This window comes from Lepus europaeus, chromosome 5 (genome assembly GCF_033115175.1).
Source record: "Lepus europaeus isolate LE1 chromosome 5, mLepTim1.pri, whole genome shotgun sequence".
Classification (NCBI taxonomy): Eukaryota; Metazoa; Chordata; class Mammalia; order Lagomorpha; family Leporidae; genus Lepus; species Lepus europaeus.
In genome coordinates, this window is record NC_084831.1 from 56,461,585 (window position 1) to 56,483,723 (window position 22,139).

A 22,139-nucleotide genomic window follows, 5' to 3' on the forward strand; every position below is an offset into this window, starting at 1 on the left:
TGGCAGCATGCATTACCATATGCTCCCTTGATGCTGGACAGTGACAGTGAGCTCATTTCCCTGTTATCCACATAGTCACAAGGGACACAACCACTGCTCAATGTACTGTGTTGCTGGTGTTCTTTGGATCTTATGTTTTAGATTTTCACATTCCATCTCATGTCTAAAAAAATGTCCATCTGTGTTTGTACAAACCATGAGATTTGGTCTATACTTGATTATAAAATGGGCTTTGTGTTAGAGGACTTGCCCCATTTGTAGACTAACGTGAGTCTGAGTACGCTGAAGGTAAGCTAGGTCAAATTATGATGCTGGCAGGTTAGGTGTATTAAATACTTCTTCAACTTAATGATATTTCCAGCTTATGATGGCACTATTGGGATGTAACACCATTTTAAGTTGATGAACATGTGTACTTTGTCCCCTTAGCCTCCATTCTTTGCCTTCTTTTCACTTTTCTCTTGGTTTCTAAAGGGTCTTTAGGACCACCTGGTCCAAATCTATTACTTTATAGAAGTAGAAATTGAAAATCTCTTAGGGGACAGAGTAGAAGAGCCTTAGCCAAGATCATCAGTTAGTCGGCAAATACTGATAGAGTACTTACTAAAATAATCAGTCATGTAGTAGATACTGGGAATAAGATGAACAAAACTAAGTTATTCCTACCCCGTGAAGCTTATAGCTCCTCTGTGTGAGAGACATTAAATGAATAACTACATAAATAACTACACATAACCTTACCACTTTTCTCTGTGAAGGAAAACACTTGGTGATCTAATGGAAGTTAATCATTAAGGGTAAACAAGGAAGAACTTACCAGAAGATGAAATGTAAGGCAAACCCTAGAAGATACAAAAAGAATTAAGTAGGTGAAAAGTAGATGAAGGATTCCTTTATACCCAGGGCCTGGCACATTTCTGTACCATGTGGTGAGCTGAGGAGGGGAAAGATGAGGTTGAGGGAGGGGGCAGATTGTGCAGGTCCTGGTGAAGCTTGATTTCAGTGTTATGCAGAGTGCAGAGGAAAACCTTAGGCAGGCTTTAAGCAAAGCAGCAGTGGGATTTGATTTACATTTTGGAAAGATGCCATTGGATGCTGTGTTGAGTAAATTTAAGGTCAGGTGGCTTGCCACTCTTAAGAGATAGGACTTGAACTTACAGCTTCTCATTCTAGACTATTCTGATTTATCAGGGTCGATCTATTTGGTACATGCCAACGTGAATTAAATAGAAAGTACAAAGTTGTACTGGGCCCATGTCCAGATGGCTTTCTTTGTCTTGCTCAAGTTGACAGTGAGAAAAAGACTGCTGGGGCTCACTTCTTTAGCCTGTTGAACACTTAAAATGATTATGATGACTAGGCTATATGCTTTCTCAGTTATATATGCTTTTTAGGGGCAGGCGTTTGTTCTAATGGTAAAACTTGCTATTGAGATGCCTGCATCTCACATGAGAGTACCTGGGTTCAAGTCCCATCTCTGCTCCCAATTCCAGCTTCCTGTTAATGTGCACCATGGCAAGCATCAGGTAATGGTTCAAGTAGTTGAGTCCCTGTCACCTACCCATATGGGAGACTTGGATTCAGTTCCAGGCTCCCAGCTTTAGCTTGGCCCAACCCAAGCTGTTGTAGGCATCTGGAGAGTGAACCAGTGGGTGGGAGAGCTCTCCTTTTCTCTCTCTCTCTCTCTCTCTCTCTCTCTCTCTCCCCCCCCACCTCCCCCTCCCCCTCCTTTTCTCCCTCCCTGTTTATTGTTCAATGCCACTCACAGGTGTGTATGAAGTAATTACTCTGCCTTCCAAGCAGTAGCTTATGTCTGTGTGATTTTCCAGTTAAGTCAGCCAGGGTCAATGGCAAACTCCTCCATGACATTGAAGTACCCAGCTGCTATGTCTCAGTTTTAGCAGTTCAACAGTTGCTTTTTTTTCTCACAAGAATTAATACCAAATATCTAAAGTGATTTCAATTATGAAATCATTTTTTTGTTAAGTATCTCCTTAATTGTATTTATTTACATTGTATATTTACAAACAAACAACCTACTCTTTTGATTGGGTACTGTGCATTTATGTATTTATTCTACCTCTCGGGAAATACTCAGTATGCTTTTTGTCTGTGGATTGCTAATTCATTCAGCATGTGTTTATGGGCACACAGCAGTACCATCACACTCTGGGCAGAGCAGGAACTTCAGAGGCAGACACTCCCAGAGCAAACCATGCCTCTCCCTTTGAGGCCTTGAGCAACTTCTGCATCTGGAAAATGGGGATAAGACAACAAACACATAGAATCGTTATGAAGAGTGGCACACAATATGTGAAACTCTTTTGTATGATGTTCAATACATTTTCAGTCTTTATTATCAAAACAGCTTTGTTGAGGTATAAATCACAACTAACAAAAATCGCATGTTTAACATATACAGTTGATACATTTTGACATGAAACCGCCACAAGTGTGGGCCTTTTATCTCTGTTTACTATCAACAGGCCTCCAGCACCACAGTGGTGTTTAAAGAAGGAGGCGTTTAGCATTTTAAAACATATTTAAAGTGAAAATTGTTTGTATATTGATGCAGTCACAGTGTTTATTTTTAATTGTACTTGGCTTATAATTGTAATTGACTTTTAATTGTAGTTTTAGAATTTATGACGCAAAGATGCAGATTGTCCCAAACTGAATACCAATCCGCAGTTCTCAGAGAATGTGGGGCCCTGATGTGATTAGAATGGGGATCCCTGCTTTCAAGATATTGAAATGAGTCAGATCTTCGTAATAAATAAGAGTGTCAGTTGTTAAATTAACAACAGGAATCATGTGCACTTGCTCCTCATATAAGACCTCTGTCCTTAATGTGTTGTGCTATGAGAATTAACAGTAAAACTAATCTTCAAACAGTATTTTATACTTTGTGTATCTGTGTGGGTGCAAACTGTTGAAATCTTTACTCAGTATAGAGTTGATATTCTGTATATAAAGATAATTAAAAATGAAACTAAATGAAGAATGGGATGGTTTGCGGGTGGGAGGGTGGTTATGGGGGAAGAACCACTATAATCCAAAAGTTGTGCTTTAGATATTTATATTTATTAAATGAAAGTTTTCTATTAAAAAAAAAAAAAAGAAATGAGTCAGAACTAGATCCTGCCCTTGAGTATCTTAGAATGTAGGAATGAAGGAACTAAAAATTTCCCTTAACAACAATACTCCTGAGTAGGAGGTAGAAAGGTAAAATACTGGAAGATTTCAGAGGACACAGTCACCTCTAGCTTGGGAAAATACCATTTGTTGCCCCCTCTCTGTCTGGGGTAGGTGTGTAAAGCAGTTTAGACAGATACAGACCCTGCCCATTAATAGCTTAGTGCCTAATACTGTGTGCATGCTGGGCCGACAGGTTGGGCGTCTGCCCATTTTTTTTCCTGGAGGGCTTCCAACATGTTTGAGGGAAGAATGAGTGTGCAAGACCCTGTGTTTGGACACCAGCCCAAGTAGCCTGAATACCTCAGTGACGCATATGAATGGGGGAAGCCCCCTCTGGGTTGTGTGCCTGGATGATAAGGCTCTCATTCACCTCCATGTCTAGGTCAGAGCAGGCCCTGCCTGGGATGTGCACCATATTGATAGATTACTCCTGAGCCACAGGGGCCTCATTCCCATCATATCCATCATATTCTGCCAGTTCCAAAGAATGGATGAAATTTAATCAGATGTCAAAGGGATCCTCAGCGGGAGGATTTGAGAAACCTTGTCTGATGCTGTGCTATAATGCTGGAATGATCCTAAAGAACCAGAATGATCTTTTGAGGCTAAATGTATCATGCACTGTATGAATTCTGATTTATTTTTAAACATTCTTGGTCCCACTGGCTCCCCTTTTAAAAGTTTTGCTGTAGCCTGTTTATTGTTACAGATGTTCCTTTTCAATGAGGTCATTGAGCTTTCCTTTGCTTCCAAAGGCAGTATTTACCTTTTTATTGCAGGGTTGGGGGGGCTGCCTAGAGAAGACTGCTAATGTGAGATCAAGGTTAAGGCTGCAGGCCCCAGGAGATGAGGCAGAGAAGAAAGCCTATTCCATGTTACACACATACACTTCAGCCAGGTGGAGAGAGTTTGGTCGCCTGCCCCCCATGATGACCTTGAAAGGGCAGGTGGCCTAGCAAAGGCGACGAGACAGATGTCTTGTCACAAGCTGGCTTGACTTTAAAAAAAGATCTCTGAGCCCATTTCCTTATTTGTAAATTAGAGTGACTTTTCCTATAGGATTTTTGTGAGGATACAGTGTGCTACCACTCCTTAGTGTGTATGTTGGACACATAGTAGAAAGGCCAAGAGAGGTAATAGTTAAAAACACGAATCTTTTCCCTGGGAGACAGCAATAATAGCTTAAGTAATTGAGTCCCTCCCACCCACGTGGGAGACCAGATTGTGACTTCAACTCCCAGCATATCCTGTTGCCAGCATTTGGGAAGTGAACCAATGGATGTGAGCGAGCACTATAGTATTCTGTCTCTGTCTCTCTGTTTCTATCTCTTTCTCAAATAAATAAGAATAAAAGCATAAGGCATTGGGAATGCTTAAATCATACATGCAATATATTTGGTATGCCTTTGTTGAAGGATCACTGATTTTTTTAAACACCTGAAAACTTAAGCCATGTTAAAAGATTGGTTTGTTGAGGTAAGAATTAAATGGCATATGTGAGAGCATTCACACAAGGCTTGGCACAGTCAGATGCCTGCTAGATGTTTGCTAGAGTAGTTTTAATCAGACCCTATCTAGCATAATAACCCTGTCTGGCCCCAAACAAACATTCCTGGAAGTAAGCGACAGACAGAGGCAGCACCCATGTGGCACTTTTATAGCATAGTCACAATTTGTCCAACATTTTCTTCTAAGTTATTGGTGATGATCAACATAAAATAAGAAGTTACTGACTTATCTTTTTTTAAGTATTTATTTATTTATTTGAGAGGTAGAGTTATAGACAGTGAGAGAGAGAGACAGAAAGGTCTTCCTTCTGTTGTTTCACCCCCCAAATGGCTGCCACGGCTGGAGCTGCGCCTATCCGAAGCCAGGAGCCAGGTGCTTCCTCCTGGTCTCCCATGCGGGTGCAGGGCCCAATGACCTGGGCCATCCTCCACTGCCCTCCCGGGCCACAGCAGAGAGCTGGACTGGAAGAGGAGCAACCGGGACTAGAACCCGGGGCCCATATGGGATGCCGGTGCTGCAGGCAAAGGATTAACCAAGTGAGCCACAGCGCTGGCCCCACTGACTTATCTTTATCTGTTCTTCATGCTTAGGGGTAGTGGAGCAGGCTCTAAAGCCAAACTTGTCTCTGAACCTGTCAGGAAGAAAGATGAACTTGTTGTAGCATCAAATTTTTTTAAGATTTTTATTTATTTACTTGAGAGGTAGAGTTACAGACAAAGAGAGTGTGAGATAGAGAGCAAGGTCTTCCATCCATTGGTCCACTCCCCCAGATAGCTGCAACAGCCAGGACTGGACCGATCCAAAGCCGGAAGCCAAGAGACTCTTCCCGGTCTCCCACACAGGTGCAGGGGCCAAAACCCTTGGGCCATCTTCTACTGCTTTCCTAGGCCATCAGCAGGGAGCTGGATCAGAAGTGGAGCAGCCGGGACATGAACCAGCACCCATATGGGATGCCAGAGCTGCAGACAGATGCTTAACCTGCTAGACCACATTGCCAGCACCTGTAGCATCCATTTTAAGCACAACCACATTGTTAATTTTTGGAAAACAGTTGAAATATTTGCCATGACTCCTAAAGATAATCCTCAGAAAACTTATTGTTAATAGCAGGAAGACATCTGCAAAGTAAATGAAACTTAACACAGTTGAGTTTCACTCAGATGGAGAAAAGGATAGGTATCAATTAGATTATCATTCTGTATTCCACTTTATTGAGGGCCACAGTAAACGATATGTACCTATAAACTGTCCTTTGACAGGTTGGTTTTAAAGGACTTGGCCTCTAGCCTCCTGTCTTGCTCAATTAGCACTTCCCGTAGTGATCCTATTGGAAAGTTCTCACTCCGCTGCCCTTGCACATTGGTTGCATCCTGGGAGCTCCTCATCTTCTTGAGCTCATGGCCAAATTGCAGATGTCCACTGTTATGTGCAGGGCATCTAGGATATTGCCTGGCAGGTCATAGGCATTCACTCAGTACTTGTCCTGATACCATCTCAACAACACAGGTAGACCTTTCCTACCTTTGGGTTTCCATTGTCCATCTCTGTAACCCCATTGAAGAATTTTGGCAGATACCATTATACCTCATAGTGTCTATCTCTGATCTCCTTCAGTTAGTCTGTCTTTCAGGTAAGAATTTGATCTTTGGAGTCTCTTTCCTTTCATACCAAAAAGCAGTTTCCTGCCCATGGTAGGCCAAGAACAAATGAAGAGGATTTAATGAGAGCCATAGAGTCATATAGGGCAAGAATAGACGTAAATACCACAGCCCACAGACAGCAGGACTTTAGACCTGAGACAAAACCTGCCTGTCTCAAATAAGAAATTCAGTTGCAGCCAATATAATGAACCATGTTGCAGACCAACTGCCATACTGTGTGCTAAAGAGAGAGAACAGACCAGTGTCTTGCTTTCTTGGAGTTCATGATGTTCTAAGAAGGAAGCAGGCATTGGACTTCCCCGGGTGCCATCACCCCAACTCTACCCTGAAGATCTTGGCATTTCTTGTTTCTGAATTTTAATCTCAGATGCAAAGTGTGGTACAAAAACATTATATTGTGATAGTCTACCCTTTTATTTCTAGGAGAGAAAGGTTTGGTGAAAAGCTCATTAGAGTCAGGATAACTATATTCTATCTACAACCTTACCACCTAATAGTTGTGGATATTCATTTGTTCAAGAAATATTTACTGGGCACACACTGTGCATACATTAATCTGGGTTCTAAAGGGGAAAGGCCAAGTTTATAATTGCATGGAGCTTAAAATTTAACTGGAGAGGAGATGAGTGAGCTGGTATTAAGCCAACACAATAATTTCAGGTGGTAAACGATGCTATAAGGAAAATAAAACATGATATTGTTGCAAAGTACCATCTAACTTCTTTGAACTCAGTTTCCTCTTTTGCAACATGGAGATAATACCACATGTGTGATTTTGTAAAAGTTAAATGAAACATTCTGTGTGAAAGCTCTTTGTTTCCAGTGCAGGTCAAAGTCCATCGTTGTTAGTGGAGGCACAAATTGAACCCTTTTAAGGGATCCTTTATTGCTTCTGTGGGCATTTAAAGCTTTATGTATTGGGGTCAAATTCACCTCACACTTTCCTTCCCTTTTCCTTTGCTGAGACTACTTTGCCCATTGAATTGCTTTGTGCTCCATTTCCATCTCTGTAATCCTTCTGGTGTATTGGTTACTACAGCAGGGCTTGGGTTTTGCCCATCTTTGTATATCTTGGCAGAATATAAAGCAGTGAGCTCTATGTAATCGGTGTGTAATGAATAACTGAGTTGGAGGAGAACTCAGAAAAAGGGCCTAAGAACTCAGAAGGGAGAGCAGATTGTGGGAGAGGGAAGCAAGACATCAAGGAGGTTGTGGGATGGAATTGCACACAAGGGGCTGGCACTTGGGGTGGAGGGAATGGCAGATGCAGAGCAGTGCAGTGCTGTGCTGTCCACAGGAAGGAAGACCGCATGGCATGATGTAAAGAACAGAGGAGCCAGGACACTGCAGGTGGAATCTCTACTTGGTCTCTTACGGATGCTAAGCTCCCTTAGCATAGTTTCTCAACTCCAAAATAGGGATAATAATACTTCCTGCATCCTAAGGTGAAAGAAATGAGATAACACAAAGGCAAGCCTCCGTCCCGACACCTGGTGCATAGGAATGATCCCATTAGTAACAGCCTTATTCAGTGGTTATGATTCTGGAGTTTAGTACCGTGTATTGTTTCCCTCATGGTGAAGGGAGACATGTGGAGGTAAGGTCAGTGTTACAGGTCTAGTCCCTGTGGAGACAAGGGCCATTAACATCACTGTTTCCACAGTTAGAGCATGTGCCCCAAGCTAGCAAGTGTACACTAGCCCAACAGGGACCAGTCCCATGAGGGGAGAGATTAATGCAAATGAATCATTTGTGCTGGAAAAATAATTCCGGACATATAATGTCACTATACAATGTTAAGAAAAATAGCTTCAGTTAACTGAAACCTTACATTTTCTGTTCCTGGAGTATTTTTTAAGAGTCCAAAAGAAAATGTTTTGTAGAAAATTTACAACCTTATATCTAGTGGGATTTCTTCATACTACAAGCAGTTTATGCAGAACAGATGCCTAAGGAACAGTGCCTGTGTGCACCTGTGGATTTGGTGGTTATATTTCATTTTTCTCACTCCTCCAGTTCTTGCAGACAACCTGAAATCCAACCCTGGAATTAAATGGCAGTATTTCAGCTCAGAAGAAGGAATTTTCACTGTTTTTCCAGCACACAAGTTCCGGTGTAAGGGCAGCTATGAACATCGTAGTAGGTATGTTGACTTGCTTGCTCAAGTGTTTAATTGTTGCTTAAAAATAATCTGTATGAAGCATGAACTCCTTACTTCCACCCATAGCACTGCCTCTAAGCTATGCATTCAAAAACATGTTTTGTCCTGAAACAATTTCACTACTTAACATATGTGGAAATATATATTAAAGGGCAATTAGTAAAGCTCAAAAGAGCTTTTTGAGAACAATCTAGCAAGTTCAATAAGACAAGGTGTTTACTAGTGAAATTAAATTGTTTGAAGCCACCTTTGAGTTTTGAGCTTCAGATACCTTTGTTGAAACATAAGTGATGATACCTTCTGTGCAGTACAGTATAGAACATAACCTTACAACATACTTCCAAGTAGAGTTTGTGGTTCTCAAGTCTAATGCACTTAGCTATACTTTCAAAGTTTATACACAGATTTCAGCTACTAGAAGTGTTAAGAATGTCCAGAAAGTACTGGATTTGTGATCACCACCATCCTGCTTTTCTCTAAGAAAAGATTTGAGATTGTACCACCTAGCAAGGGGGGCAGTGATGATGAGGTAATTTGTATGTCAGGACTCATCTACTTAGAGAACCCTCAGGCAGAGGTACTTTCCTTTGGAATCCCAGTGGTTCCCATTTGCAGTGTTTGATGCCCGAACATCTGGAGCTAATGCAAGGTGCCTACTTTTTCAAACCATGTTATGGAGTCTAAATAAACAATCATATTAGCTTCCCTTCATCTTTACTTTAAATTGCATCTAGGATTTTTCCTCCCCAGGAAAGTACCTTTTCTGTGCTTTTCCTAGAAAGACGTTTTGATGATTCATATGATTTCTTCTATTCCCCTCCCTTGACATGCTGGTGAAGACTTGGTTGTCTTGGAGACTAGACCAGAACTTGTAACTTTGGCTTCTAGTCTCCCTCATGACAGGAGAGCAAAGGCTACCACGAACTACTTAATTCTCGTGTGCTTCTAAGAGGGTAGATGACATGGCATGCCGCTTTTAACCAAGTGCTTCAGAAAAGGGAAAGCAAGTCTGTATTCACCCAAACCTTTATCTCCACTCTAACTTTGCCTTAGATCAACTGTCTAGCCTGTATCTCCTGGCTAAATGATCCACTTTTCTCTCTCTGTTGGTGGTCACTCTCATCTCTTAACTTGTCTCATCACTGCTCTGATGACCTTGTGAGTTCTCTACATCCCTTGCAAGAGTGTAGTAGATTTCAGAGCATAGCAATATAAGAAAGGAGCTAAGTTAACTTGTTAACATTTAACATTACTTATTTATGTTCCCCACTCAGTGTGATTATGCCAACAAATATTGTGTTTTTCTTTTATGTGAATTCAGTTGGAACAACGTATACCATTTTAAAGAAAATTCTCTCTCCTAGCTTTAGAGACCTAGAAAGTTATTAAATATTTGCCCCAGTTGTGAGTGTTGGGTGGTCAAATTTTCCTTTTTTGTTAGTTCCCTATTTCATTTCCATAGCCACCATTCCTGGACTCTTTTCACCCTATTTCCCTGCTGGCTCAATGGTATCAACTAGTGAAAATAAAATAGTCCTTGAGTATTAATGCAAGACTTTTGGCTTGAGAACAATTAGTGTGAACTTTGCCAGATTTTGAGGCTTTTTTGGTACTTTGCCTCCATCTCCTCATTTGTGCCCAGGCTTTTGTGACTCAACTGGCATCTAACATTTCACCAAAAAAAATCCAGTGTTTCAGGGGTGTCAATAAAGGAGAGAATTCTCTGGAGGCTGATTTGCTTTCGAAAACTCCCCCTAATTTGTTCCAGCTTTAAAACTGTGAATAGAGACCTCATTAAACCTCTTCCCACAAACCTTCCTGCACTGCACATTAGCAGAAGGCTGCTTTGATAGCCGGCAGTTCTCCTTTGTGGCTCTTCCCCACCCCCCTTTTTCTTAATGTTGGCAAACAAAACCTGGCAGGACGAGTGGCTATCACAGGCTTGGACACACATTCTGATGGCATGGTTTTAAATACTCAGAGAAGGGCCCTTTTGGTGGCTGACCTGTGTGAATTGTTTTAGTACAGAAAGGAAAGGGGCCTCTTAGTGAGAGCCTTTGTATCAGAAGAGAGAAACCAAACTTGCTATTCAAAGCTGCTCTGCAGGCTCGCAGGCTGCAGGCTGCAGGCTGTAGGCTGCCTCCTTTCTGGCAACACTCCACTAAGAGTCTGCAAAGGAGCCAGTGCTGGCCAAAGGACCGTGCTCTCCCTCTCAGACTGCCTGCAGCCAAGGGACCACCAGGTCTATTTCCTGTGCCATAACACGGAACAATATGCAGCAGCAGCATGCACAATGGAAAGAGCAGACTTTGGAGTGGGCTGAAAAAGCTAACCTCCAAAAGGGCTTCTTTCTTCAATACTTCTCTCAGTTGCTATCATCTAAAGAAGGCACAGGACACTGATCTCTGTTCTGCAGACCCATGTTACTGTCTCGAGTTGTTTCCAGTGCACCATGGAAGGTTTCTCCTTCCATGCTGATCTCTGCATCCTTGCTCTGTCCGGAAGACACCCTCGTACATACACATCCGTAGTGTTCACCACTGTGTGTGGTAGAGGCCTTTTACCCTAACCAACACTGACCACGAAGAGCTTCTCCCTGTTCTAGACCCATCTATGTCTCCACTGTCCGACCGCAGTCAAAGCACATTGTGGTGATCCTGGACCACGGGGCTTCTGTTACTGACACTCAGCTTCAAATCGCCAAGGACGCCGCTCAGGTCATCCTCAGTGCCATAGATGAGCATGATAAGGTAACCATTGTCTCGACAACTCCCATGGCCTGGGTCCTCCTTGAAGTGTTTTAATAAGTACTTTATTGTTTTGTGATAGACACTCACATGCCACATAAGATATCTGGGTCAGAATGGACCACCTGGATGGCAATGTACTCATAAAAATTATAATGTACCATGAGTAGGTAGTAGGCTGTGCCATCCAGATTTTCTTACAAGTAAAGTGTAACAGAGCACATGATATTCACACAGTAACAAAATTGCCTAACACTGCATTTCCTAGAACAGATCTCATCATGAAGAGACACATAACTGTTTATATATTTTAAAACATCTTTAAAATGACTTTGGGAAGAGAGAGTGGTTTAGTTTTTATTCTAATAGTTTTAAAAAAGCAGCCACCAACCCAAAAATCTCTTTTATAACTAACATTACCACCCAGTGAGTCTTGTAATTCTTTTATGGGTCCTGTTAAGATTTTTAATTAGCCATGATTTTCACACTGGAAATTGTTATGCTAAGGAGGAAAAGAGCTGGGGGATTTGATTACTGGTGGATGGCTCAACGTTATCTCAAGATTTGTGGGAAGTAAGTAAGAAGGGAAGGCTGTTAGCAGGACACCTCGGAGATAGGTATGTGCATAGCTAATGATAATGGGCTTCAAACACAGGCCCCTCCCCCCACTCTTTCCCTCACCTCTGCCTCCGGTTTACAAACCAGGTTGGTTAGTTCTTGTTAATATTTTCTCTGGATGAAATAAGGAGGATTTGAGGGTTTATTTTTTAAATATTTCATATATGAACACTATACTGCTATTTCATCTTGGAAGCAAAACCAGACTCCAAGTGCCCCCCTCCCCCTGCGCCCTTACCAGTCCTTACTAATTAATCTTTTTCAAATGTGATAGATTGATACCACCAGCCACTTAATTTTCAACTCTCAGAAACTGTTATGTGGGCGTTCTCACTTGATGGGCTCCTCTGTTACAAATCTTTCTTTCCTCCAGATCTCTGTGTTGACTGTGGCAGATACCGTCAGGACATGCTCGCTAGACCAGTGCTATAAGACCTTCCTATCTCCAGCCACCAGTGAGACGAAGAGGAAGATGTCCACCTTCGTGAGCAGCATCAAGTCTTCAGACAGCCCCACCCAGCACGCAGTGGGCTTTCAGAAGGCATTTCAGCTGATTCGGAGCACCAACAATAACACAAAGTTCCAAGCAAGTAAGTGTATTCTCTCAGAGGACTTAGAAAACACAAAAGGTGGAGATGACTACGGGAATTTAGTGTAAATTGACCATGCAACTGTGTTCAGAGGGTTTTTTTTAATTGATTTGGGATCAAATGGTCATGTGTTATATTCACATGAGATCCTGATACAAGAATCTTATTAGATTTTCTCATCTTTCCCAAACAGAGGTGTTAGGTCTGTGATTTCTTGACTCAGGGTCTCCTCTTCCTACTCCGTTATTAAGAACATCTCCCCATTTATTTCCCAATGGAATATCCCTGTCTTTTTTAATGCTAATTGTCAATTGCCTCATCCTTGACTTGGAGTGGATGTCTGCTTGTGCGCATGAGCACACGAAGGGGGCAGCAGGAATTCTTGCCTTGATCCTTCCTCCTTCTAACCAGCTGTCATTTAGATGAGCGCAGCCCTTCAAATGTACAAAGGCACTCTAATTTAATTTTCATGTATTAAGGAAAATCTGGAATTAGGATGCATGCTAAAGGAAAGGAAAGGATATGTGAAATGGAGCTCAGGCTTCGAGACTACTAAAAGGAATCTATTTCATTTTCCCTTTGTATTTGAAAATCTGCTTGTTGTTTTTTTGTTGTTGTTGTTTTTTGTTTTTTGTTTTTTGAAACATTAAGGTATCCTATTGAGATAAATTTAAAGAATATATTTTCAGGCTTTTCACTGTGTCTGCATTTAAACCAAGACAGCACTGATCAAAAAAAGCATAGCGCCTGGCACACAGTGGGCCCCTGAAAGAAGGAAGTGCTGTAATTGTTGCAACAATTGATGGTAGATGGTGTATTCTTTTTATGTTTCTGCCTAACAAATGATCACCAACTTAGCAGTTTAAAACAACATAACCCTTAGGATCTCACAATTTTCATGGACCAGGAGTCTAAGGACACTTCACTGTGTCCTCCAGAGTCTCACAAGGCTGCAACTTAGGTGTCAGCAGGACTTTGATCTCATATGAGGTTGGAAGTCCTCTTCTGCACTCACATGACTGCTGGCTTCTAGAATTCACTTCCCTGCAACTGTTGTTTGCTTCTTTAAGGCCATTAGGTACATAGCTCTTCTACTCTTCTATTTTAAGCGAAAATGTGGACCCTCTGTTACTGGGCTCATCAGATTAGATCAGACCCACATCTACTTTTTATTTGATCAAGTCCCTCTCCCTGATTAACTCAGAGTAATTAATTCAGAGTCAACTTATTTGGGGCCTTGATTACATCTGCAAAATCCATCTACCTTTTGCCAAGTATAATACATTCACAGGAAATTATGTCCATCACTTTTGCCATATCCTACTGATTAGTAGCAAGATACAAGGTTGTAGTCACACTCAAGCAAAGAGGTTGTTACAAGGGTATGGAGTCATTAGATATCCTTAGAATTTTGTCTGCTGGCACTGACAAGTACCAGCAGCCCACAGGCCAATATTTAGGGAGGCTGAGTATAAAGTTACCCACAGTTCAATAAGGCCAGTGGACCAGGCTGGCCTCTCAGGTATCCTCGGCAGATGGGCGACATTGTCAATTCCACTACTTGTGTCCTTTGCTTAGAAATGTTGTACTTGTTTCAGCAGTCATGAAACCATTGTTAGCATTTATTCCAATTTTCACTGTTATAGTGGACACAAGTCAAGCTAGCCAGGGTGAGATAGTGAGGCTGGTTGGACAACACAGTAAGCCAGAGAGAGCGTGCCCCAGGAAGAGGGTAGCCGCTCTCTCTGTTCAGTCTGTTGTTAGCATGTGAGAATGCCCACCTAGCTTTGCCAAATCTTCTGTTTTAAGAGAAGCCAGAAATCTGGATTTTTATGAAATGCCTTGATTTTTAAGTGCTGACATTTGTTTCAGCTTTATAGCTGTGAATAGAGACCTCATTAAGCAGAAGCACATTAGCAGAAGCCCGATTTGCTGGGAGGCATTTTGCCTCTGGAGTTCTTGCATTTGTTTTTCTTTGCTTCATGCTGGCAAACAAAAACAATGCAAGAAAGCTGATCATCAGAGACTTGGACAGATTTGAGTGGCACAGTTTTCTTAACGCTCAGACCAAGTAAGATGTTTCCTGAGCTCACCAGCTTCCAATTTACAGCTACTACTGGCAGTGCAGAGGGAAAAGAACCTCAATTCGTTTGCATAAAGCAATCCTTCAAGAGTTAACCTCCTCCACTTCGTTAAGAAGTGTTAGGGTGCACTTAAGCAATATAGCCTACTGGTTAAATATGTAGGTTTTGGATTTCAACCAATGTTTTAATGTGAAACTTTTCTAATGTTGCATACTTGTGTAAATTATTTGAGCGCTGCAGGCCTAGTTTTCTCTGTAAACTGAGGGAGATAATAAGACCCAAGGGTCTATCTTAAGTATTCAAAGATTTTAGCTGTAATTATTATGATATGCAGCTCCCTACAAGACTTCCAGCTCCAACTAAACTAGAATAGCTACCCTAGATATCCTAAGTTGACCCTAAGCCCAAAGATGGCCAGGGACCACTAGTAGCCTCAGTAACATCAAAGTAAGGGGACAGACTCTGTAGCCTTCTAGGAGCTTGCATCTCCATCACTACTTTTGTTCACCCCACAGTTATTTAGCATCTACTTGATTGGGGGCTATTTTAGGGTCTGCATGGCAAAGATATTCAAATAAGAATGAGACTTAGCATTTAGGATTATTTCACAGGTTAGTCTGCGCATGAAGCTCTACGTCATGTATCATTGTAACTTTGGGTTAATTTGCTTTGTAACACTAGAAAAATCTAAAACTTTTTATCCATTGCTGTTTTTTTTCATTCCCATGGTAAATATATAACTGATATAACTGATCGAGCTAACGCTTTTGGATTGGTTGGTCTCAGTTTTTTGGGAGGTGGGTGTTTGGAGGACCATCTTATAGTAGAAGGAATGCGGTGGCATGGAGTAGGAATCTAGTCACGTGGTCAGAGCCCAACTTGGAGTTGCTTTTCCCTTTTTGTATTGACTACAAGAACCCCTGGTGGTTTAGAGAGGGACTAGACAAATGAAGAGTCTACTGCATTTTCTTCCAGGTACAAGCTGCATCTTTGCTCTGTCCCAAGTCTCTATAATTATTCAACCCTAACAAGACTTAAAATTCCTCTAAGTGGGTGACAATAGAGGGATATTCTGATGAGTTAAAAAAAATTTTTTTGACAGATTTGATAACTAAGAATGGAAAAACCAGTCCATTTCACTTGAGTGTAGAGTGGAATGGAATCAGGCTGGGCAGAGCTGATGAGGATGCTCACAGGTATATGTCTTGTGTAGAAGGAAGAGTACTTGGTGATGGAAGGGAGCCTGAGGGCTGCAGGCTTTCTGGGCCATGCCCCAGATACAGTTCCATACCTTAAAACCCACTCTTGATGGTAGTATATTCTATCCAGAATCATAAGGCTAAATCAGAAAACTGAAGGACCCTCTTTTATGTCAGTCCAAGTGTGTCAGTAATAAGGAATTTATCACACATGGTACCTTTGCTGTGAGGATCTAATTTGTTTCTTACAAGGCTACTTCAGATGGTTCATGGAAACTGGAATGCAAAAGATAAGCTTATTTGGGTGCAAAAAAGTTTGAAATCTTTGTATATAAGTATATAAAGAATCTTCAAGAAGTCTAAGAAAAATATGTATTAAAATTAATCATGGATTTCAAGGGCTTTTTTTTTTTTTTTTCATCAAAATATACTTTGTCTTTGAATTCTGCTTTCCACACCTTTATTCTCCCTACTATGGAGTCAAGCACTATTGGTATTCTTTGTCAGCCTGAAGTTTAAGTGAGATGTTTAGGGTCCAATGAATAATGTATTGGGCTGACTTACAACACTGAAAAATATTGGCATCTACTTTAAGTTAGGAATATTCCTAAAACTTAAGGATATTTTTGGTGTCAGCACTAACTAAATGTAATGAAATTTACATCTTTACATCTGCAGTTAATGTTCATTGGAAATGGAGCATAAAAAAATAGCTTTAAGACTTGCTTTCTAGGCATTTGGCACAGTTGATAAACCAGTGTTTGGGACGCCCAAATTGCCTACCAGAGTGCCTGGATTCAAGTTCTGGCTCTGTTGTGTATTCCAGCTTCCTGCGAAGGTGCACCCCGTGAGACAGTAGTGGTGACTTACATGGTTGAGTCCCTGCCACCCACATGGGAGACTTGGATTGAGTTCCAGGCTCCTGACTTCAGCCTGGCTCAGCCCTGGCCTTGGAGGGTGTTTGAGAAGAGAATCAGCACGTGGAAGATCTTTCTCTTTCTCTTTCTCTCTCCTTCTTTCTCTGGCTTTCTACCTCTCAAAACTAAAAAGCATTTTTAAAAATTTTAAGGACATATTAAATATTTGTGGTAAATAAGAGGGACTTTAAATGAATTTATTTCATTGAGTCAAATTGTATTAAACTCAGTTTAGTTGTCTACAATATTGAAACAGCATATGTAAATTAACTGTTTGATTCTGCATAGTAAATTATAGTTTAAAACTTAAAATGGAAATTTACAAACTAAAAGAAATTCAAGCACTGAGACCTCCTCCTCCTCAGGATCATTTTTTTAAAGAATAACTGTATTCATTACCTATTTCTGCCTAAGAAATTACCCCAGCACTCAGCAGCTTAGCACAATAAACGTTTGTTATCCTAGTTTCTGTAGGCCAGGAATCGGAGCACTGCTCAGCCGGGTGCCTCTGGCTCATGATGTCTCAGGGTGCAGCAGTTATCTCAGAGTTTGACTGGGAGAGGGCCTGCTTCTAAGCTCACTCACACTGGTGCAGGCAGGATTTCTGATTCTGAGGGCTTCTGTCCCTTGCTCCTCTGTAGGAGAGTCCATAGAGCATGCCAGATGGCTTCCCTCCTGGTGAGGAAGTCTTGACATCCCGTAACCTCTGACGCATTCTCTTCTCTCTGAGGGGAGTCACTAAGACCAGCCCATGCTCAAAGGGAGGCAGCTGCCTCCAGGACATGAATATCAGGAGGTGGGGGCCGTTGGGGTCAAGTCAGAGGTTGCATGTCACAGGCAGTGTCGGGCAACCTCAATTAAACAGCAACAGGAACCTGAGGAGATGAATGTATAGTGCTTTATATAAATATTTATTTCTCAATAAAGATACAACTTCTATGTAGGATATCCTAGATATCTGTGGAATGAAAGGATCTCTGATTAGAAGGAAAATATAAAAAGTCCAGCTGTCATCCCTCTTACAGTGGTCATCCAGCCGTGCTTATTATCTAGGGGTAGGAAATACATCGCTTTAAGTTCTGAGTCAAGACAGCTGCTCCCATGGAACTGAAATTCTCAGTCTGCCCATCAGCCCTGTGTGGGGAGCATCTGACTCCCAGGTCATGGATGGTACTTCAGACAAGGAGAAGGGCTCCATTGCTGTTTAGGGATGGGTGTGTGTGTGTGCACACATGTTGCAGTTTCTTTCTTTGTCACCCTCTTTTTGCCATCATCCTTCTGCATACACCCTTTACTTATGTTAACCAATGAGTTCTGACAACAGCCCTATGAAGTCAGCATTGTCATTTCCTCCATTTTATGGACAAGGAACTTGAGGTGTAGAGAGAGAAAGAAATTTCCCTAAATTACCTAGCCATTGCTTAAACCCAGGCTCCTGGCCCGTGCATTCAAGTTTTTAGTGCTTCACAGCATTGCTGAGTGTGTGAGTGGAAATGTATCTAGAGGTAGTTCATGCAGGCCAAATAACCTTACGTGTCCAGCGAGCCTCCTAGAAACAGCACCACTTTAACGCCTAGTCCCCCTGCCTTCCTGAGTGTCATGACGGTGGTCCTGAGTCAGAGAGCAGAGGAACAGCCATGTTTTAGACAACAGCAGGGGCCTCCATTGAGGTTCTCTTGAGTTACCGCAGGCATGGGTGCCTAAAAAATATCACCTTCTTTTATCCAGCAGATTTATTAGGGAACAATGTTTTACCCTGCTCCAGACGAACGAGGCCTTGCTGTCCAGAGAGGGCTGGATGGGAGGACATAGAGGCAGGAGATGAAAGCCACAGCCACACATAAGAAGAGTGGGAAGGGGGGCCAGCAGGGCCTCACCTCAAGGAGGGGAAATGAGGAGGGAATGAAAGGGAAACAGCACCGCTGCCTCCAGCCAGCACCCAAATGTAATGTTGCGTTTGGGTGTTTTTGTTTAGATACTGACCTGGCCATCGTTTACCTGTCAGCTGGCATTACATCAAAGGACTCCTCAGAAGAAGATAAAAAGGCAACTCTCCGTGTCATCAATGAAGAAAATAGCTTTCTCAACAACTCCGTAATGATTCTCACCTACGCCCTCATGAACGGTAGGCAGTGTTGCGAGATTTTTCTTTCAGATGAAAGTTCCCTCTAAGTGGATGCTGCTTGAAGAAAGAAAACAGACTCCTAACACTGTGCTTTGATGAAGGCTGTCACCAAGCACAGACAAGCCGCCCGCTCTCTTCCTGACTGACGTTGGCACGCAGGGCCTTTTGGCATGTCCCTCTCTCCAGCCAACTGCTTGTCTCTAAAGCTTCTCACGTTCTGTGGTCTTGCAGAAGATTTTGTACAGCTCCCTTTGTTGCAGTTCTCCCTCGTAGTCTACATAATCTGAGGTTTGCTGTTGCCTGGAGATTGTGAACTTAGCTCGTTGATCTGAGCTGCAAGCAGCCAAATACAGGCCCGCATACAGCCTGTACAGGCCGAGTCTCCGTGTGAAGGTGGTTCTGGATTCCACATTGCCCTGAATAGTCACCACTAACCTCTTCTGCCACTTCCTCCGTCTCAGCTTGCATGCCTGTCAAATGAACATAAGGGTCACCTATTCTGCAGGGTTGTTGTGAGGCTTAGCATTATGGTCTGCACTTGGCACTCGCTAGGGACTCATTACAATTGATTGTGCTGCTGCAAATGTGATGCATGTGAAAGCATTTGATGAGTGAACAATTTTAAGGAAATACTCCATTTTCCTCTTCTGCACCCCAACCCATCCCCCAGTCTGGGGACAGCCCAGTTTTCTACCCTCTGTGCTGTGTTGTTGCTCTCCATGTGTGTTGCTTCAACTTCCCTGGGCTCTTGCCCTCAGTACTCAAGGCAGGCATCTTGTCTTGTGTGTAAGAGGCCATGTCTTGATCCAGCAGCCTTTCCCACCTACAATCTTGTATTTCTCTTCAATTCCCAATTTCCATGCAAAACCATGTGGCTTTAGGGAAAGTGGCTCTTATATTTTAATATGCTAAGGATTACTTGGGAAATGGTTTTTAAGTGCAGATTCTCAGATACTACCCTCAGATTCTTATTCAGATCCTCCCAGGATGGTGTGGGCTGGAGTGTTTCTTTTCCAAATGTTACATGGACCTCACTTAGTAGCCATCTGTACTTACTAGCTGTGTGGTTTAGGGCAGGTCACCTGGACTCTCTGGGCCTCTGTTTTATGTGTGAACTGAGAATCAAATCTATGCATAGGATTATTGTGATAGAAAATAAGCAAGATATGGTATGTGTTGAAAGTTCTTCCCATCCTACCTGCTAACTAACAGGTCCTCAAAGCCAGCTGGAGCAGTGAATGAAAGATGACATGGTTTCTTGTCTCTCACATCACAGCTCAGAGGAGGAGGATGCCTGACTATGCAGGGCCAGCTCAGTTTTGTGCCATGTCCACAGAATGTTGTACTTTCTTCTCATGAGCATGTTTCCCTTTCGGGTGTGGTGGGGAGGTCACATGTGGTCCCTCAGCAATGGACCTCCTGGCACAAGCTCTTAGTCTTCCTTGTACTCTGTGCACTTAACGTCAAGAGCTAGGCACAGTGAAGGTACTTGGTGAGCATGGCCTCATCTTGCCTGGGCATGCCTTTCAGTGCTATCTCAGGTTAACTGTTGCTCTTTTCTCCTATGGTTCAGCTTCTTTTAGTCATAAGAGGAAGGAAGGAAGGGACAAAACATTGATTGAGCACCTACTGTACACCATAGGTTACTAAGGTTTCAGTAAGAATCGTATTATACAAGATGTCTGTCTTTAAGCCACTAATATAGCCCAGTGACAAAAACATAAATGGCACATAAACAAATACAATAATAAAGGAGTAAGGAGATCTAAAGGGAAGTCATCCCTGCTTCTTTTCCGTTAGATTTAAAGGTCTGCCCAGGAAAATACTGAGGAAAAGCTTCCTACCTGTCCTTCTTTTCACTGGTCCTAAATCCCACCCATCAGAGCCTCTTATGCATTTGTTGTGCCCCCGATAATTGTATCTAACCATCCGGTGTCTCCTTTCACCCTGGGATTTTCCTCCCTCCCTGCCCCCCACCTCAGAGGGCCGGTTCTAATTGCTGATCACAAGGGCAGACACATTCCCTTGTTTTGCCAGTCAAAGATCCAGTAGGGAAGCAGAACCACTAAGAGAATTTTGGAATAAATCATTTTTTGTCAGAATTACAGTATACACATGGTGGGAGGAACTAAATAAGTACAGGTCCACAAAGGGGAATGGATAACTTACAAGAAGTTTGAAAAGTAAGGTGAGGCCGGCACCGCAGCTCACTAGGCTAATCCTCCATCTGTGGCACCGGCACACCGGGTTCTAGTCCCAGTTGGGGCACCAGATTCTGTCCCGGTTGCTCCTCTTCCAGTCCAGCTCTCAGCTGTGGCCCAGGAGTGCAGTGGAGGATGGCCCAAGTGCTTGGGCCCTGCATCCACATGGGAGACCAGAAGAAGCACCTGGCTCCTGGCTTAGGATCATCGCGGTGCGCCAGCTGCAGCGCGCTGGCCATAGCGGCCACTGGGGGGTCAACAATGGAAAAGGAAGACCTCTCTGTCTCTCTCTCTCTCACTGTCCACTCTGCCTGTCAAAAAAAAAAAAAAAGAAAAGTAAGGTGAGTGTCCTGGGGAGCTGGGGAGCTCGGAACACGGAAATCACTGAGGAGGTGAGTGTGGACATCCGTGGGCTGCTGCTAGCCCTGTGTGCTCTCAGCGCCTGGGACCACTGTCAAGTAAGCCAGCACTGGAGCACATGGCACATTCTGCTCCCTCTGTGTCTGCTGCCATTGCTTAAGTCACCTCCTAAATCTTGTAATACTTCATTTTTGTTAACTGAAACTTGGAAGGACACACAAAGGGGGCATTCTGGGAAATGTAGTTTAGAGCATGAAAATGAAACTGTTGACAATAGACCATCCACAATGCCTGTCAATCTGCCAGCCCTCTAGTGACCCCATGCCACAGCTGCATAACATTCCATGATGGAGAACGCAAAATACCCTGCACTTAGTCCCATGCTGCTCTGCTTTGCTTATCACTTTTCTTTCATATTTTTTAAAGATTAATTTATTTATTTGAAAGTCAGAATTACACAGAGAGAGAAGGAGAGGCAAAAAGAGAGAGAGGTCTTCCATCCGATGATTCACTCCCCAGATGGCTGCAATGGCTAGAGTTGCACTGATCCAAAGCCAGGAGGCAGGGACTTCCTCTGGCTCTCCCACATGGGTGCAGGGGCCCAAGGACTTGGGCCATCTTCTACTGCTTTCCCAGGCCATAGCAGAGAGCTGGTTTGAAAGTGGAGCAGCCAGTACTTGAACCGGTGCCCAGATGGGATGCCAGCACTGCAGGCGGCGGCTTTACCCACTACGCCACAGTGCCAGCACCTTCTTTTATATTTTGAGAG

The 22,139-nt window shown here is 42.8% G+C and overlaps 1 protein-coding gene across 1 annotated transcript in view; it reads left to right on the forward strand.

Moving 5' to 3' along the window:
• The window catches only part of CACHD1 (cache domain containing 1), a 241,146-nt gene that overhangs the window by 169,428 nt on the left and 49,579 nt on the right, over positions 1–22,139 (forward strand). Inside the window, exons 5-8 of the mRNA XM_062191475.1 lie at positions 8,385–8,511; positions 11,135–11,279; positions 12,268–12,484; positions 18,660–18,809. Of these exons, the coding sequence (XP_062047459.1) occupies positions 8,385–8,511; positions 11,135–11,279; positions 12,268–12,484; positions 18,660–18,809 (639 nt within the window). The remainder of the gene's footprint in view (positions 1–8,384; positions 8,512–11,134; positions 11,280–12,267; positions 12,485–18,659; positions 18,810–22,139) is intronic.